At 41.6% G+C, this 19,607-nt stretch overlaps 1 protein-coding gene across 1 annotated transcript in view; it reads left to right on the forward strand.

Moving 5' to 3' along the window:
• The window catches only part of RAD54L (RAD54 like), a 44,860-nt gene that overhangs the window by 23,526 nt on the left and 1,727 nt on the right, over window positions 1-19,607 (forward strand). The window contains exons 4-16 of the mRNA XM_042781769.1: window positions 403-463; window positions 1,155-1,290; window positions 1,740-1,809; window positions 1,918-2,206; window positions 2,669-2,793; window positions 6,252-6,402; window positions 15,261-15,387; window positions 16,310-16,384; window positions 16,517-16,647; window positions 17,145-17,255; window positions 17,424-17,547; window positions 17,814-17,892; window positions 18,218-18,397. Coding sequence (XP_042637703.1) covers window positions 403-463; window positions 1,155-1,290; window positions 1,740-1,809; window positions 1,918-2,206; window positions 2,669-2,793; window positions 6,252-6,402; window positions 15,261-15,387; window positions 16,310-16,384; window positions 16,517-16,647; window positions 17,145-17,255; window positions 17,424-17,547; window positions 17,814-17,892; window positions 18,218-18,397 — 1,659 coding nt within the window. The remainder of the gene's footprint in view (window positions 1-402; window positions 464-1,154; window positions 1,291-1,739; window positions 1,810-1,917; window positions 2,207-2,668; window positions 2,794-6,251; window positions 6,403-15,260; window positions 15,388-16,309; window positions 16,385-16,516; window positions 16,648-17,144; window positions 17,256-17,423; window positions 17,548-17,813; window positions 17,893-18,217; window positions 18,398-19,607) is intronic.

Consider the following 19,607-nt stretch of genomic DNA (forward strand, 5'->3'; position numbering starts at 1 on the left):
TCCGTCTTTTTGCTATTGTAAATAGTGCTGTGATGAACATGGGCGTGCATATAATCTGTTCTTATCTTAGCTCTCACCTCTTTAGGATATATACTTAGTAATGAGATAGCTAGATCAAATGGTATTTCTAATTCTAACTTTTGAAAGAATCACCATACTGCTTTCCACAGTGGTTGTATCATTTTACAGTCCCAGCAGCAATGTGTGAGAGTCCTAATCTCTCCACATCCTCACCAGCATTTGTTATTTTCTGTCTTGTGGAACTTTGCTGTTAGTGCAAGGGCCAGATGGTATCTCATTGTTGTTTTGATTTGGATCTCTCTTTAGACTGCATTTTTAAAAACATTGTCCCATGTCATCTCTAGTCAGTCCTGAATCCCCGTTTCTTCTCTTTCTTTTTAGGAAGAATTTATTCGAAGCATTTTGTCAAAGCCTTTCAAAATCCCTATCCCAAATTATCAAGGTAAAATTGAGAGACTTTTCTCTCTTTTTGGACCAGTCATATGTGAATGTGCTTAGCTTGAAATTAAGATACCAGTGTAACAGTGGTTGTGAAAGGGATTAATCTCTTGAGGCCTGTGTGAAGGCTGTGTTTGACAGCCTCAGCAATGGCTGTCAATACTAACTGCCCCTCATCTTTTTGGGGGAAAGCTCCCTGAAGGCCAAGGTGGCCGATGGGCCTAGGTTTTATTCAGTCAAATAAATGAGTTCAGTAGCATGTCCTTTATAAGGTGGACTGTGTGAGGAGCCCTAGATTCTACAAAGGTTTTCTCTGCTCTATGCAGAGTATAACATTTTGCTAAAACCAAGGCTAAGGGGAAGGAGGCCAGCTTTCATGATCCCTCAGACTTGAAAGATCTCTTTAGAGTTTCAGACGTTCCCAGGATTGACATGCATTGAGGTGAATAAGACCCAACATCCAGAAGTTTGCAGTTGAATGGGAGAAGTAAAATATGGAAAAGCTCTGATGTGAAGCAGAGTGGGTTATGGTCAGGTAGAGGTACACAAACTGAGTTTGGAGAGGTTCTTGGAGCAGGGTTGGGGGGAAGGGTCATATAGGAGCTCAGCAAACATTGTGGGAAGGAGAGGCTTTGCACTGACCCTGCTGGAGCTCCTCAACATAAAGTCTCAGATAACAGATTGTTGGTTTCTAGGTCCTCTTGGCTCTCGTGCGTTGGGCCTCAAAAGAGCTGGAGTCCGCCGGGCCCTCCATGACCCTCTGGAAGAAGGTGCTTTGGTTCTGTATGAGCCTCCCTTGCTGAGCAACCATGACCTGCTAAAGCTTGACAAGTATGTATGTTGGTATTTTTTGAGCAGTTCTGGTCCTTTAGTTGGTGCACATACCCGGGAGGAAGGAGGGCATTTTGTTGTGATAATTCTTAAGATTGACATGTTTTCAGAGTGCTGTCAGGAATATTATGTCATTCAGATAGTGCGTAGTTGAGGAAGGAATGTGCCTGGGGAAGAGCATGTGGTCAGGTCCAGTTAGTCCAGTTTTATTGCTGCTGCCTTCCTGCCAAGCTTACTCGGGAGCAGGTGGGACGGAGGGGATTACATAGGAAACCCATGTTCCACCTAATTTTTCAACTCCTGGAGCAGGAATTTTCTGTGGTTTGTCTCTCAGGCCAAGAAGGTCCTCTCTATCAGGTAATTGCCTCTGGTTCAGCAAGACACCACTTTCTGAGCATGTGCCCTTGCCCATATCTGAGTTCTATGTTTTCTTTGCTGTAATTTTTTAGGGAAAAACTCCCTGTCCATGTGGTTGTTGATCCCATTCTCAGTAAGGTCTTACGGCCTCATCAGAGAGAGGTAAATGAGGATGGGGGAAACAAGGTATGGGCTGGGAGCTGACCCTTCTACCCCTGGGATTGTGGCAGTATGAGTGACAAATGTGGCTTACATGCTTTAACTTCACAGGGAGTGAAATTCCTGTGGGAATGCGTCACCAGTCGGCGCATCCCTGGTAGCCATGGCTGCATCATGGCTGATGAGATGGGCCTGGGCAAGACGCTGCAGTGCATCACATTGATGTGGACACTTTTGCGCCAGAGTCCAGAGTGCAAGCCAGAAATCGACAAGGCGGTGGTTGTGTCGCCTTCCAGTCTGGTGAAGAACTGGTATAATGAGGTTGGGAAATGGCTTGGAGGAAGGATCCAACCTCTGGCCATCGATGGCGGCTCTAAGGATGAGATAGACCAAAAGCTGGGTATGGAGCTAAACAAAGATGGCTGAGCTCTTCTAGCTAGCCTGCTGCTTGCTTTCTTACGTGTTTGCTCACTTAGGACAGAGTTGAGGGTAGTGCAGAGATGGAACAGAAGAGAATTCTCATTGAAAATAGTTGAAATAGTTGATTATTTCCAAATTAAATTAAAGAGCTGTCAAACTGTTTTCTTCTTTAAGATATCCTAACAGATAGGCATAGTGGCTAACACACTTGCCTGCTAACCAGACGGCTGGCGGTTCAAACCCACCAGCCACTCCTCGGAAGGAAGGTTGGGCAATCCTACTTCCGTAGCGATACTGCCTCGGAAACCCAAGGAGGGGTCGCTATGAGTCGGGTTTGACTCGACGGCACATAACAACAACAACAACAACAGATAGGCACTGAACTGTTGATTAATTCCTTGGGAATATGCATTTTTGTTACTCGATTTCCTTCCTGTTATAGTAGGATTCATGAACCAGCGTGGAGCCAGAGTGCCATCTCCCATCCTCATCATTTCCTATGAGACATTCCGCCTTCATGTTGGAGTCCTTCAGAAAGGGAGTATTGGACTGGTCATCTGTGATGAGGTACTTAACTCTCAGCAGTATGGTGGTAGGAAAAATCCTATCAAAATCTCCTCACTGAGCTTTGCCATAAAGGGCTATGCTAGTCACTGAAGGATGCTTAGGACAGGGGATGATTTCTTGGAGGAGACATCTGAGAGGGGAGAGCCCATAGTATCAGCCTTCCATGAGAAGAAGCAAAGCAGTGCTCAGAAATCTGAGGAAGATGAAATGCTGTGAGTTGATTCGTTTTACTACCTCTAGACAATATTCCTAGGGAGCTCCGGTGGCCTGGTGCGTAAGGTATTTGACTGCTAACCAGAAGACTGGTGGTTCAACCCACCAGCCACTCCTCAGAAGGAAGGTTGGGCAATCTACTTCTGTAGTGATACCACCCTGGAAATTCAAGGAGGGGTCTCTGTGAGTCGGACTTGACTCGAGGGCAGTGAGTTTGGTTTTTTGATTTAGACAATGTTCCTAGACCAAAGAAGGACCTTGAAGGATGGGAGGGATTTGTATGTGTGGAGGGACATGGCAGTATTTAGGGGACAGGTTCTAGAGTTAGACCTATATTCAGATCTTGGCTCTTTCACGTACCAGTAGTGTGACCTGGACAAGTTACTTTAGCCATCTGAGCCTCTGTTTCTGCATCAGTAAAATGGAGTTATAATATGTTTCATTGAAGCTTGAGGGAAAGCTCTTCTCACAGTGCCTAATATGTTACAAGAGCTTGTTGTTGTTTTTGTTGTTGTTATGTGCCATCAATTGGACCCGACCTATAGCAACCCCTCCTTGGGTTTCCAAGGCTGTTTCGCTACGGAAGTCGATTGCCCAACCTTCCTTCTGAGGAGTGGCTGGTGGGTTTGAACCGCCAACCTTCTGGTTAGCAGTCAAGTGCCTTAGGCACTATGCTACCAGAGCTCCTATAGGAGCTTGGTAACTAGTATATTGTAGGAGCTTGGTAAATGTCGGTTCTGGTTTTGATTATAGGCTAGGGTAACATGTTCTTGGATGATTGTTGTTGTTGTTATGTGCCTTTGAGTCAGACCCAACTCATAGTGACCCCCCCTTGGGTTTCTGAGGCAGTATCACTACGGAAGTAGATTGCCCAACCTTCCTTCCGAGGAGTGGCTGGTGGGTTTGAACCGCCAACCTTCTGGTTAGCAGTCAAGTGCCTTAGGCACTATGCTACCAGAGCTCCCTCTTGGATGATTAGAAGCACAGAAATAGGAAAGCCCAGAGTGGACAGTCCATACACCTTGTAGTAGTCTGGGTTGACTTTTCCCTCTCAGAGACTAATAGACACATGGTGGTAGTCACTTCCTGGCCTTTTCCAGTACTATGCATAAATGTAGTAGAAAGTGGTCCTTAGAAAGATGTCAGGGTAGCTGGGAACTTCCTGGTGTAGAGAAATTCTAGGATTCCAGGGGGCTTGTGTCCCCTGAGGCTGCTGCCATTGTTTGTACTTCTTGGGGTAGAGGAGTTATGGTCACTTTGTGTGCACCCTTAGGGCTCTGGTGGGGAGGTGACTGGCCCCATTTATCAACTGATTAGGAACTCTGCTGGCTTAGTGGTTAAAACATTTAGCTGCTAACCAAAAGGTCAGCAGTTTGAACCCACTAGCCACTCCCTTGGGATATATAATTGATTTTCCAAGGTTTACAGCTTTGGAAACCTTAGGCAGCAGTTCTGTTCTGTCATAAAGGGTTGCTATGAATTGAAATGGACTCAATGGCAGTGGGTTTGGTTTGGTTTTTGGTCAACGAATTGGCTAGCATGACTGCTCTGTGCACTATAGGTTAGCCTTGTATCTGAAGGTGTCTAGGGAGGGGACAGAGGAGAAAGGCTTACTTTTGGGTTCCATGCTTGCTAGTTGTGAGCTGTTTGCCAGTTGAGCTTTTCCCCTTGTGAAGAGAATCATTATCTGGCATGTCTATATATTCCTGATGATCCAGTAGGCCATTCCTCTAGGAGAAGTAAGGTATTCAGGAGGCTAAGGTGGGACTATGTGTAGCTCAGTGCCCTGGCATCTGCTTCATCTTCATGAGACTGTGCCAGGAGTCTCATCCAGAGGCCAGGACATTGTGCAAGAGGAAGGTGGGCTGTAGCTATTGAGTCTTTGAGGACTGGGGACCATCTAGATTTTCTTCTACTCTTGAGTGTTCCTTTTCTTTCTCACTCTGTCCTCTTACATGAGGTGACTCTGTGCAGGGTGGAAGGGACCAGGCCGCTTCTTGCCATGCTGCAGTCCTCTGTCCTTGCTTTCTACTTGTTTTGTCAGCTTTTTGCCATTTGTCAGATACCAAGGGAAGTCAAAGTCAAGAAAGATAGTCACCCTACTCTAGGAGAAGAGAGTTTGTTCTGGGTAGACCCTGGAAAGAGAAGGTGCCACCCTAGGCTTTCATGTTGCCAACACCCATAGTGGCATCATGCTTGGTAAAGAAGAAGATATGCAAGAAAGAGGGAAGACCCTCAACAAGATGGATTGACATAGTGGCTGCAGTGATGAGTTCAAATACAGCAACAATTACCAGGATAGCACAGGACAAGACAGTGTTTTCTTCTATTGTACATAAGGTCATTATGAGTTGAATCCAACTTGGCACCTAACAACAGCCCAGTGTGGAGCTGAGTTGGGGCTGAATGTAGAGAAGGCACAGGCCTCATCGTAACATGTGGTCTTGGGGGAAGAGGGAAGATAATAAAGTCATTATAAATTTCCTTGAAAAAAGCTGGAGAGAGAGAGCAAAGTTGGGTATAGGAGTTGGGCGGGGAGAATTGAGAATGGGGAAGAAAAGCAAGGGAGGCAGGAGGAGGCTTTTTAGGTATCCATGCTCTGTGGGGGAGCTCTGGTGGTGTAGTGCCTAAGGCACTTGACTGCTAACTAGAAGGCTGGTGTTTCAAACCCACCAGCCACTCCTCGGAAGGAAGATGGGGCAATCTACTTCCGTAGTGATACTGCCTCGGAAACCCAAGGAGGGGTCACTATGAGTTGGGTCCGATTTGACAGCACATAACAACAACATGCTCTGTGGGTTTTGGTAGAAAGTCTGGTCAAGTCTCTTTTGCATTGACAGCCCAGACAAGGCCTGGAGGCTAATAATATAACAGGCATCCAGTTCAGAAGGGTTTGGATTGGTTGGGCCAGTGGTGGGGGGCAAGGGTCTTAACATGGCCTCATATTCTCTGAGGAGGATAGCAGGCTGCCAAGGCTCTGGAGTTTGAGACAGGTAAAGGAATGGGAGAGAAGAGATGGAATCCCTTGCTTTATGGATGTAGAACTGTCCTATGAACTTAAGGTCCGTCTCTTTAGTCTGACGTTTATTCCCAAGCAATTCTCTCTTTTGCTGCTCCTGCTCAGTTCCCAAGGCTTTGAGACTGTAATGTTTATGACTCCCCTTTTCCTGTCTATACAAGATCTTGCTAACATCTAGGGATGCCACATTGTGCTCCAGTCTAAGTGAGAATTGATTCCCTTGCAGGGACACAGGCTCAAGAACTCTGAGAATCAGACTTACCAGGCCCTGGACAGCTTGAACACCAGCCGGCGAGTGCTTATCTCTGGGACCCCCATCCAGAATGATCTGCTTGAGTATTTCAGCTTGGTACATTTTGTTAATTCAGGCATCCTGGGTAAGAATCCAGCCTTTTCTGCGATACTGGAGAGGAGCCCTATCTTGGTCTTGGGAATGTCACTCCAGCTGAGGAGAGAAAGAAGAGAAGGGTAGTTATGTGTGGATCACTAGGCACTCTTCTTTTTTTTTTTTTTTTTGATTTCGGTGAAAGTTTACAGAACAAATTCATTTTCCATACAACAGTTCATACACATTTTGTTTCATGACATTGACTACCATTCTCCACAATATAACAGCTCTCTTCCCACTTCCTCCCTGTAGTTACCCTCTTCCCTGTGTCCTTCCCTCCCATGCACTCCTGCCTCCTGAGCTATCGCCCTGTGCAAACACTGCCCTTCTGTTCTCCCATGATTGATTGTTCCAAGGAGTGTATCTGGCTAATGTAAATGTTCACCCCATATGCCTGTTTATTGTTTGACTGGAAGCCACAGAAGTGAGTTCAGTTCCAGACTCACCAGGCTCTATCAGACCAGCAAACCTGATCTTTTTATTATGATTTTGAGTTTTGTTCCACATTGTTCTTCCACTCTATTCAGGATCTCCTGCACTGATTCCCCTCTGAGTGGTTGACAGTGGTAGCTGGGCACCATTCAGTTCCTCTGGTCTCATGGTCATTAGGGTCCACTAGTCTCTTGTACTAATTGTTTCCACTTGTCTTTGGTTTTCTTCATTCTTCTTTGCTCTGGATGAGAAGAGACAGAGCCATTGTTGCATCTAGATGGTCACTTGTAAGCTTTTAAGAGATCCCAGTTGGTACTCAACAAAGTGGGATGTGGAACAATGTTTTTGTGTAGTATGTTATGCCAATTGTGCTCGATGTCTCCTGCAACCATGGTTCTGAGCCCACAGGTCCAACTACTCGCTCTCTCAGAGTTAGCTGGCTGTGGCCTAGAAGCCACCACAACCTTGTCACTTGTCAGCTCTACTATACACCTGGACATTCTTACAGCACATACAAATATGCTTATAGAAACATCATCTGCCACCCCTATACATGATCATGGGCACACTACTCCCTGCCATCACTAGGCATTCTCATAAGAAGGCTTTCCTTGCTGTGGAGTAGCAATGCCGTTGGGAACCTTGGTTCTGCCAAGCAACTCGGCAAGACCCACATTGGTCATTTTCCCATTGCAGAGGTGTTAGATACTCTGCATGGCCTGGTGTCATTATGACCAGGGGTTGAAAATTTGACCCTGATGTTTTTGATCCTCCTATCTTAAGTTGTCTCACAAGAGTTTTGGCCTCAGAGAAGACTGTCTTGGGCAGCTCCGTGGATATGGAAGGGTTTACTAGTGGCCCCCTAACTTGCCAGTGCTCATATCAATCATTTGAGGTAGAGAACTTGGTGAGTGACAGAACCACAAAGTAAACACATTCATATAAGCACCACCAGATCAGTTGCTGCCACCATCTCAAAACCCCCTCTCCTAATCACTATTCTATCCTTTCTCTCCAGAAGGAAACCCTCTTCTAACATTATAAATTGGTTTTGCTTGTTTTTGAACTTTATATAAACAGAGTCCTATAGTATATATTCTTTTGTTCAGCAGTGTGTTCATGAGATTCATCCAAGTGATTATGTGTAGCGGTAGATTGTTCATTTTCATGGCTGCACACTTTCATTTTATGAATATAACAGAATTGATCAGTTCTGCCACTGAAGACAATGGCAGAACCTATTGTTTCTAGATTTTTATTCTTTCAAATACTGCTATAAACATTCTCTTACATGTCTTTACATAAACATCGTATACTTTCTATTATATAGTTAAGAGTGGAATTGCTGGGCACGTGTTCAGCTCTAGTACACACTGGTGAACAGTGTTCTAAAGTGGTTGTACTAGCAGTATATGGGAATTTCAGTGTCTCTATATCAGAAGTTGGCAAACTTTTTCTTAAAGATTTTGGTAGTATATATTTTAGGCTTGCGGGTCATACTGTCTCTGTTACAACTAGTCAATTACCATTGTAGCATAAAGCAACCATAAATAATATGTAAATGAACAAGTGTGGCTGTTTCAATAAAACTTTATTTACAGAAATAGGAAGCTGCCCTGTGGCTATAGTTTGCTGACTGTATCCTCTGTGTCATCAGCAATATTGCTCTATTTTGTTTTGTTTTGTTTAGTTTTAGTCATTTTGGTGGATGTTTAAGTGATAACTTAACTGCGTTTGCTTAATGGTAAATGAAGATGAACATCTTTTAATATGTTCAATGGTCATTTGGATATCCTCTTTCACTTAAGTGCCTGGTCTGATGTTTAGCGTTTTTAAAAACTAGGTTATCTAACCTTTTCTTATTGATTTATAGGGATTCTTTATATATTCTACAGATGAGTCCTTTGTGTTGTATTCACTTTCTTTAAAAAAAATTTCTTTAAAGAATAGAGGTTTTTGTTGTTATTGATAATTTCTTTTTTAGTTAGGTCTTTTTGTGTTCTGTTTTAGAAAGTTAGACTTATTCCATGTCTTGAAGACATTCTCCTATATTATCCTTTGAAGTTTTTATGTTTTACCTTTTGCATTAAAATCTATAATTCATCTAAAGTTAGTGTTTATATAGGTGTATAATAAGGATCAAGAGTCATCTTTTTCCATACGGATATCCATTTACTTAGAATCATCGATTTTAAAGACTGTCCTTTCCCCGCTACTTTGCTTTGCCACTTTTTTTTTTTTAAATAAATCAAATGTCTGTATGTGTGTAGCTCTATTTCTGCTCTCTATTCTGTCCCATTGGTCTTTTTGTGTGCCATTGCTTCTCTGCTTTAATTACTGTAGCTTTTTTTTTTTTCTTTAAGTAAGTCTTGATATTTATTAGTGAGTCTCGAAAGAAATACACATACTTGGTTAGATTTATTTCTAGTTTTTTGGTGTTGTTATATCTTTTTTTTTTTTTAAATGCTTGTTTTTTGGTAGATAGAAATTTGATTGATTTTTGTATATTGACTTGGACCTGGGCTAACGCTCTTCGTGTCTGGCAACCTTACTAAATTCAGTGCTTGTTCCAATAATTTTTGTAGATTGTTTTGGTTTTTATACATATATAATCATGTCTTCTACAAATAATGACAATCCATTCTAATTCTTATACTTTTCAATTATTTTTCTTGCTTTATATACTGGTTAGAACTTAACAGTGCTAAATAGAAGTGATTACAATGGACATCTCATTTCTAGTCTCAGGTAAAAAGGAAAACCTTTAGTATTTAACCATTAAATAAAATATTTGCCCCCCCCCCCCCGCCATCCTTTTTGGTAGATATTTAACAGATTAAGGATGTTTCTATCTATTTCAGTACTAGTTTCTGAGAAGTTTGAAGTTTGTTTTTTTTTTAAATCCTGAATGGGTGTTGAATTTCATTAAATGTGTGTATATATATTTTTTCTTTTTTTGGAAGCGTATGAGCATATGATTTTTTCCCCTTTATTGTATTAATATAAGGATTGCATTAATTGATTTTCAAACATTTGATTAATTTATATTGCTCAAATAAATCCAAGTTGGTGTGATAACATTATCATTTTTAGATAATACTGAATTTGATTTGCTACTATTTGTTTGGTGTTTTTTTTTTCTTTTTAAGTAAGTTTACAGAGCAAAATTAATTTTCTGTTAAATTTATACACATTTTTTAATGTTTATTATCAATTTTAATCATAGAATTATGTGATAAATATACTTGTAAATTACTTAAAATGTAATATTTCTTAGATTGTATAAATATTATCAACAAAATTGTTTTGTAAAATATTTCTACACTGAACTACATTTTAGTATGTAAAGGAAAACTTTTTTTGATTTTCCTCCTTTTGATTACTACTTTATTCTTAAAAAAAAGTTATTGATATATATTCACAAATACTAATTATCACATTATTGTAGCTAAAACATCAGAAAATTTGATAGTCAGTGATTATAAAAACAATGGCAACAATGAAAGCAACATTGCTTGTGGCTCATTTTTAGACACTGTTGAATTTTGAATTTGATTTGCTAGTATTTTGTTTAGTGGGGTTTTTTTTTTTTTTGCTTTTTAAATAACTTTACTGAGCAAAATTAGTTTTCCATTCAACAGTTTATACATATTTATTAGACATTGGTTGCAGTCCCCTCAATGTAATGGCACTTTTCCTACTTCCTCCCTGGCTTCCTCATTTCCATTCTTCTTTCTTTACTTCCCCTTCCTGCCTTCTGAGTTTTGTTTTTGGGCAAATGTTTAGTCTTGTATAGTTAATTGTACTGAGGAGTGCATTTCTTCCTGGTGTCATTATTTGTTTTATAGGCCTGCCTATTATTTGGCTGAAAGTTGATCCCTGGCAGGGGAGAGGTTCACTTCTAGGCTTGAAGAGTGTCTAAGGGCCACAGCTTCAAGGTTCCACCAGTCTCTATCAGACCAGTGAGTCTGATCTTTTATGATTTTGAATTTTGTTCTAATTTTTTTTTTTCTCCCTCTCTGTGTAGGACCTTATGTTGTGATCCTGATCATGGCAGTCAGTATTGGTAGCTAAGCACCATCTAGTTCTTCTGGTCTCAGGGAAGTGTAGGCTGGGGTTCACATGGTCCAAAACTCTTTTGGACTGTTTCCTTGAATCTTTGATTTTATTCACTCTTCTTTGTTCCAGATGAAGAGAGACCAATAGTTGTATCTTAGATTGCCACTCACAAGCTTTTAAGATCCTAGTTGCAACTCACCAAAATAGATTGTGAACACTGTCTTTGTGGACTGTGTTAATACCTTGATCTAGATGTCCCCCAAAATTGTGGTTGCAAGTCTTCAAGCCCAATGATTCATTTCCTCAGGGTGTTTGGTTATGGCTAAGACGTTTTCAGAACTTTGCCTGTATATGTTCTACAATATCCTTGGGTATATTGGTAGCACCTACAAATACTTATGTAGAAATACATATGCAGAAATAACCTCTGCCAAACCTATATATATACACTCATGGGTTTATTCCCATTTATCCGTTCAGCATGCATGTCTATCTTTCTGTCTATTCATATTGTCTGTATTACTGTTATCACAGGATGTTGTTGTTATGTGCCGTTGAGTCAGACCCGACTCATAGCGACCCCTCCTTGGGTTTCCGAGGCAGTATCACTACAGAAGTAGATTGCCCAACCTTCCTTCTGTGCAGTGGCTGGTGGGTTTGAACTGCCAGCCTTCTGGTTAGCAGTCAAGTGCCTTAGGGTGTATGCTACCGGAGCTCCCATATGCATTATAGGATTGTGTAATAGTATTTGTTTTATTGTCTTTTACTCTTGTGCACCTCCCAGTGTCTTCCTGTGCCATTGGTCATGTTGTGCTGCCCATCCTCCCTTACTGTATATTGCCTTTTCCTTCATCCAGGTTATTATGTGTTTACTCTCTAGTTAGTGATTTACCCTGTCTCACATTCCCTGATTCCTATCAGAGTGTTTCCACGTGTAAACCTTTTCTTGAGTTTTTATAATAGTGGTCTTAAACAATATTTGTTCTTTTGGTATTATCTCACTCACCATAATGTCCTCCAGGTTCATCCATGCTGTGAGGTGTTTCACAGATTCTTCATTGTTCTTTTGTGTTTTTTTTTTTTGCCATACAATACCATTAATGTAAAAATTTAAAACACAAAATAATATCTCATAGAAAACATGAAAACTTTCATGGTAATGATACATATCAACTTCTGAAGAGATGCTAGCTCAGCAGAAAGGGATGGGTGAAAGTGAGGAAATAGGAGGACTTCAATATATGTATTATATTTATTTTTTAAAATTGAAAAAGAGTGAGCTGAATGAAGCAAATGTGGCAAAATGTTAATGTTTATAATTCTTGGTGGTGGATACATATGTATGTGTTATGTTGTTATTTATACTTTCCATATGTTTGAAATGTGTTATAATTTAAAAATATTTACTTATCAGTGTCTTAATAGTTTAAGGAATATGATATCATCTTAGTGGGGCCAAATTGATTTGACAAAATTCAACATCCATCCTTAAATGGAAAAAATAATCTCTTAGAAAAATAGCAACAGAATGACATTTTTGTTACTTTCATTGCCTGAGGAGAATTGCTGAGAGATAGAAGAGTTAGTCTTCAACTTTTGAGCTTTAAATAGACTTTTGAAACTCATGGTAAATGTAATAATTCCAGAGGAGTGAAATGACTAGGCCATATGCAGAGCCAAGACTAGGGTAAGACCAATGAAGTACCTAGGACACAAATTTAAAGGAGGTACTCATGCTTTATACTAGTCTCATTGGTCCCAGCCCTGCATGGTACCTGAATGCTTAATCTTTTAAGTGAATAAAGCGCCCCGAATAAACTATGGACTCCCAACATGAGATATTTGTTATGCTAACATTGAGGCTAAAACTTCATTTTGAATCAAATGTTACTCCTACATCAGGAATGTATCTTGTTATTCTTGTAACTCTCCTGTACCCTGGGAAAGCTACATGGTAAATAATTTCAGAAAACAATGAAATTGGTTTTGCTTGCTACCTAAGGATCTAGGTTCAAAAAAATTCTCAGAACAGATGCTTACTTAAGACAAACTTTAGAATCACACTTGTCCTCCCTGCAGTCTTACAAGGAGTGTCTCATGATTATTTCAAGATCTTAGGTGCCCAGTTTAATGATTACTTTGTACCTTTAAAAAAAATAGAAATGTATGTGATCTACCAATCAGATGTACCATCACTCAATTTCATAACTATTACCTAAATGTCAAACACTTAATTTCCTTGTATTTTCTTATGTAAGTTCTCTGAACTGTCTCCTCCTTCAATCACTTAGTTTTAAATTCTCTGGACTTCGTTATACTTGATTTGCAAATTGCCTTACCCTCAATAAAAGCTTTTACTTTTAATTTCACCTAGACTCTGTCATTTTGCTCTAAGCCATAAGAAATTGTCACCTCCTCACCAACACTTAGTTTGGTCAATCTTTTCAATTTAAAACATTCTAATAGGTGTGTGGGAGCTCTGGTGGCATAGTGTCTAAGGCACTTGACTGCTAACCAGAAGGCTGGTGGTTCAAACCCACCAGCCGCTCCTCAGAAGGAAGACTGGGCAATCTACTTCTGTAGAGATAGTGCCTTGGAAACCGAAGGGGAGCGATTGCTATGTGCTGGAATCAACTCAACGGCAATGAGTTTGATTTTGGTTTTTAATAGGTGTGTAGGAGCTCTGGTGGTACAGTAGCTAAGGCACAGTGAGTGCTAACCAAAAGGTTGGTGGTTCAAACCCACCAGCAGCTCCACAGAATCTTCACTGTTCTTTAATGTTAAGTAGTATTCCATTGAGGAGATCTGGTGGCGTAGTGCCTAAGGATTTGACTGCTAACCAGAAGGCTGGTGGTTCAAACACACCAACCACTCCTTGGAAGGAAGATGGGGCGATCTACTTCTGTAGTGATACCACCTTGGAAACCCAAGGAGGGGTCGCTGTGAGTCTGATCCGACTCGGCAGTGAGAGTATTCCATTGTATGTATGTGCCATAGCTTATCTCTTTATCCGATGATGGACACTTTGGTTGTTTCTATCTTTTTGCTATTGTGAATAATGTTACAGTGAACATGGGTATGCGTATATCTATTCATATCATGGCTCTAATTTCTCTAGGATATATACTTTATAGTGGGATTACTGGTTGTTCTGGATTTTTACAACTGTGCTTATGAAAGAAATGAGTCTGAAATATTCCTTCCTTATAATGTCCTCGTTAGGTTTTGGTATCAAGATTATAGCCTCAAAAACAAGATTGAAAAGCATTCCCACTATCTTTTCATTAGAACATTGATGTTATTTTGTAACTGTTTGGATGAATTCACCACTGAAGCGATCTGAGCCTGGAGTTATCTTCGTTGAAAGTTTTAAGTTTAATTTCTTTATTCAATAGAGGGTTATTGTGATTGGCTATTCTTGTTTCTGTTTTGGCAGTTTTAAAATTTTTCTAATAATTTGCCCAATTCATTTTCATTTTAAGATTTATCAGTTATCCTTTCAGTGTCTTAGAATCTATTGTATGACTCATTTTTTTCATTCTTGATATTGGTTATTTGTGCCTTCTCTCCTCACCTCCTCCAGTCTTGAGAAGGGTTTATCAATTCTATTAATGTTTTCAAGGCACCAACTTTTGGCTCTATTGAGTCTATTTAACATTTTGGATGGATGCTTGGATAGTTGGTTGCTTTTTTTGTTTTTCAGCTCCCACTATGATTGTGAATGTCTGTTTTTTTTTGTTTTTTTTTTTAAATTTTACCTCTGCTGGTTTTTGCTTTATATATTGGTGTAGTGGTTAAGCACTTGGCTGTTAACCCAAAGGTTGGTAGTTCTAACCCACCAGCCTCTTGATGGGAGAAAGCTGTGGCAGTTTGTTTCTATAAAGATTATAGCCTTGGAAATCCTGTAGGGCGGTTCTACAGTGTTCTGTAGGGTCTAGTGATAGCAACGGGTTTGGGTTTTTTGTTGTTGTTTTAAGACTGTGTTTTTAGAACAAACGTAGAATTGTTTTATTAGTTGATTGAACCTTTTGTCTTTATGAAATGTCTGTCTTTATCTCTAGTAATGTTTCTTCCCTTAATATCTACTTAATCTGGTATTCACACAACTATATCATCTTCTCTTTGGTTAGTATTTCAATAGTATGTATCTTTTTCTATTTTATCTTTAACCTTTCTCCCGTGTTTCTGGTAGTTGTATGATCCTTTCAAACAGAAATTGCCTATATTTTGTTTAGCTTTGTTCTTGACAGGAAGGTTGGTCTGTAACAAGTTAGTCTGCCATTGCTGGAAGTGGGATAATTATCTTCCCCACCCATTCTTTAATGGTTTCATTTTCCCTTCTGTGATGTGCTTCAGGGACTGCCCACGAATTCAAGAAGCATTTTGAGTTGCCAATTTTGAAGGGTCGAGATGCAGCTGCCAGTGAGGCAGACAGGCATCTAGGAGAGGAACGACTGCGGGAGCTCATCAGTATTGTGAATAGGTAATAGGGTGGGTGCTGGGCTGGACAGCACCCCTTCTCTGACACCCCTAAGCAAGGTCATTAGAATTGCCTCCCAAACCATCTGAGGCCAGTTCTTTGGAGCCTTAGCCTGTGTGGAGCCTTTAAGGGCTGGGATTTTAGAAGGAGATCTTCCTAACTATGGGACCCCTGACTATGGGCAGCTCCCTATTCATTTCCTGGCCTGGGCTCTGTGCTCTGATTCTGGCTGCTTACCAACCTGTAGAGGAAGCTATTCTCTGATACTGGGGGAATTTCTGAACAAAATATCCCTTGGAGCTTCAGAAGCTACCTGTCTATCTCAGACCAGGCTTACCTTCTTGGGGCCCACAGCCATTCTATGATAGATTGGAGTAGATCTGAAGGGTATGGGTATGGCTCCTAGGCTAAGAGGGTTTCTTTTTTCCATGAAGCCACACATAGCCCAGGGGGTTTACATCTGGGAAGAGTGGTCCTGCTCTTCCCAGCTGTCTGGCTACCTTTCCCTCCCAATTTTTGATGGTAGGAAAGAAAGTCGGTGTGCCTGATCCCTGACTTCTGGGAGATATAGGCCTAATTTAATCGGCAGGCATTTGGGCTAATGCAAGCAGAAACCTCCCTAAGGACTTGGTGGTTTGCAGCTTGCCTGCCTGTCAGAGCACTGAATTCAATGGGAGACCGGGTCTTATGAACCTGTTGGAGGAGAGAGTTGTCAGTCTAAGCTAGACTGTTTGGAAGGGTCTCTGTTCCCATAACTGAGACCCTGACATAAATATCTATTGCCATAGGCTGATGGAACTGTGCCACAGGGCTGACATTTGATACCACAAAAGTCAGTCTTGGTCCTTTGAATGGTAGCTGTTACTCTAGTAGTTAGCATGGTGGTTTTATAAGCCCATTGATTTTTTTATCTTCTTTTCCCCAGGTGCCTGATCCGGAGGACATCTGATATCCTTTCTAAATATTTGCCTGTGAAGATTGAGCAGGTGGTTTGTTGTAGGTACTGAACTCAATTGAGGGGTGTGGAGTGGGTGAGTAAAGGCTCAGCCCCTGAGGCATTCCTGGGCTGTCCAGGTGTCCTTGGTAGAAATGTGGTCCAGCCTTTCCTACTCACCCACCTGTCTTTTTTCAGGCTGACACCCCTTCAGACGGAGTTATACAAGAGATTTCTGAGGCAAGCCAAGCCAGCAGAAGAGTTGTGTGAGGGCAAGATGAGTGTTTCTTCCCTTTCTTCCATTACTTCATTAAAGAAGCTATGTAATCGTGAGTTGGGCCTATACCCTAAGGGGCCTCTGTGAGATTTAGTGAAGGAACAAAGGCTCCTGTAGATAACCCAGTCACCACTGAAACTTGTTTGGTCTTCATAAAAACATGATTCTAACCCTCCCCAGTGCATGAGCCCTGAATCATGTACTCTGTAAACCAGACCCTTTGCTTTGTAAAAATTAGCTTATTCTCTGCCCTGCCCATCTGGATACTTTGGCTGTGTGAGAATGTGCATGCACAGGTGGACATATATACATACAAAATGTTGAGTAGGAGGGAAAATAAAGAAACCTTGCTGTCTGGTATAGCTCCCCTTCTTGTTGGGCAAGCATAATAGTGAGCAAGATCGTCCATCATGGTTCAAGATGGCACTATCTGCACACTGTTTGGATTTGAGATGGTGAAAACCAAGCAAGTCTGGAGCTGAGGGAGGCTTTTTGGACTCAGATTCTAGAAAAGGTTCTAGTGAACACTGAAGAAGAAACTTTTTCCAGATCCAGCTCTGATATATGAGAAGTGTGTGGAAGAGGAGGATGGCTTTGAGGGTGCCTTGGATATATTCCCTCCTGGTTATAGCTCCAAGGCTCTAGAACCCCAGCTGTCAGGTGAGCCCTTTCCTACCAGTCTTTGGGCTCCTCTGAGAAGAGGGTGGGAGTGGGGTGGGGTGTTGTCTCTTTGTGCTTAGAGCTATCCTATCTCAAGGTAGGATATCAAGGGTAAGAATCCTGGGCCACTGGGAGGGCCCATTGGGGGCTAATTGTGGCTCTTCCCAGGCAAGATGCTGGTCCTTGATTACATCCTGGCGGTAACCAGGAGCCGAAGCAATGACAAAGTAGTACTGGTGTCCAATTACACTCAGACACTGGACCTCTTTGAGAAACTCTGCCGGGCCCGAAGGTAGGGAAGAACCTAACCAGGTTGTCAAAGGGGGCCCTGCTTTACTGCCCCCCTAGCTTCATCTCCAAGCAGAACAGCCCCTACTCCTGCAGGTTCTCCCACAGGACCGAGTCCTAGACCCTAGCTCCCTGCTCCTTCCTTTGGGATTTAAGACCTCAGGTTGTGCATGAATAACCTTAGGCATAGTTAGTTCAGTCCTTTCTGTAATTCTGGCTCCAAGGGGTTTTACTTCCTTCTTGGGTCTTGAACTTTGGATTCTTCTTTAGGTACTTGTATGTCCGCCTGGATGGCACAATGTCTATCAAGAAGCGAGCCAAGGTAGTAGAGCGCTTCAACAGTCCATCGGTAAATGCACAGTCCATTTCCCCATACCACCAATGCTATAACAGCAGCTTAAAGGTTGCTAGAGATGCTATAAGGGGGCTCTGCTTCAGGGTCTTCCTGATTTTTTTTTTTCTGGTAAGTATGCTTCTTGGGCTGGTTGGTAATGGCTGGGCTGGGAACTGGCTTTTTTGGGTAGAAAACTGGCCAGTAAGCATACAAACTGGTGGTTCTCACAGTTGATCTGAGCATAGGAGTATCAGAGGTATGAGGAGAAGAGTTGCTGGGCTGAGCAGGATCCTAGTTAGGTTGCAAGGGCTCCTTTTTCTTCTATTTTCTCTCTTCCCAGAGTCCTGACTTTGTCTTCATGCTGAGCAGCAAAGCTGGGGGCTGTGGCCTCAATCTCATTGGGGCTAACCGGCTGGTCATGTTTGATCCTGACTGGAACCCGGCCAACGATGAACAGGCTATGGCCCGGGTTTGGCGTGATGGTCAAAAGAAGACCTGCTATATCTACCGCCTGCTATCTGTAAGGATGGTGAATAATGGTCAGACTAGGGGTGGGTCATGGAACAAGACCTTCATGACCATGTTGGGTTGTTTTTCACTGCCTCTCTTTGGCTTAGCCCAGAGCCCTTGATATTCCCCTACCCCAGTCTAAACTGTTTTTCTGGGTATCTGTTCAGTAGTAAACAAACTGCCCTACAGTGTCATTCTTTTCACAGGGCATTTCCTTTCCCGCATACCTGACTTCTACTTTGCTACTTGCCTCATAGTCTCCTCCGCCCAATATCTCATGGGACTAAAAAGTGATATTGGTATTCTCCAAGTTCTCAGACTTCAGACCATCCATCCCAAAGTTCCTCTGAAGCCCAAGTTGTTTCTGATGACCCTTGTTGCAGTCATCTCTTGGCTAAATTTTCTTAATTCATCAAAGACTTTGGATACCAGTTTAGCTTTTTTCCTTCCCCAAATCCTACTGACTTGATGATATACATTATCTAGCAACTCTAGGCTTTATTTTTCCTTGACCCTATCTTTAACGATTTTCTTATCTAATTATTCTGATGGCCACACTCTGGAACTTAAAACTTTAATAGCTATCATTCTACTCTCACCTCCTATCCCTCCAGCTTTCTCTCATCTTTATACTCGCTACATCTTCAACCTAATGTCCCTGGAAACTGCCCCCATCCCCATCTCCCAATCCATCACCTCACATCTATCTTGACTTCCTTTTCTATCCAGACTGATCCTCCTGTATATTCTTTCAGCCACTCATTCCCTAGTACCCACTCCATTTGGACCATTCCTGCAGTTCTCAGCTTTTACGCAATTTTGCATTTACAGATTGGCACCACCACAAATTCATGTCCTCTATTTTGGGATGGACCCTATTTTATTTCCTTTAACAGCCACTTCAAGCTGTCACTACTTCCCTCAAGTTTCCTACCAGACTTGCTCCTCATTCTTCCTTGAGAAGATCTTGTTTTCTATTTCATAGAGAAAATGTAGGCTATCAGGCCTGAATTCACTCACCTCCCTTCCTCTCTTCCATAAATCTTAACACCTGCTCTTCCTTTCCATCTCAGGACTCCTTTCTTCTCTGTCCTTTCAGGTCTGCTCTAGACCCCATTCCATCTTTTCTATTCTTATTTTGGTTCTCTTACTTCTGTGAGTACATGTATTCATTATATTGATAAATGTGTAACTAAATTTTTTACATCTCTTACCTAAGC

The sequence above is a fragment of the Orycteropus afer genome, unplaced genomic scaffold (assembly GCF_000298275.1).
Source record: "Orycteropus afer afer isolate SDZICR_OR568_19922 unplaced genomic scaffold, OryAfe1.0 scaffold00169, whole genome shotgun sequence".
NCBI classification, from domain to species: domain Eukaryota; kingdom Metazoa; phylum Chordata; class Mammalia; order Tubulidentata; family Orycteropodidae; genus Orycteropus; species Orycteropus afer.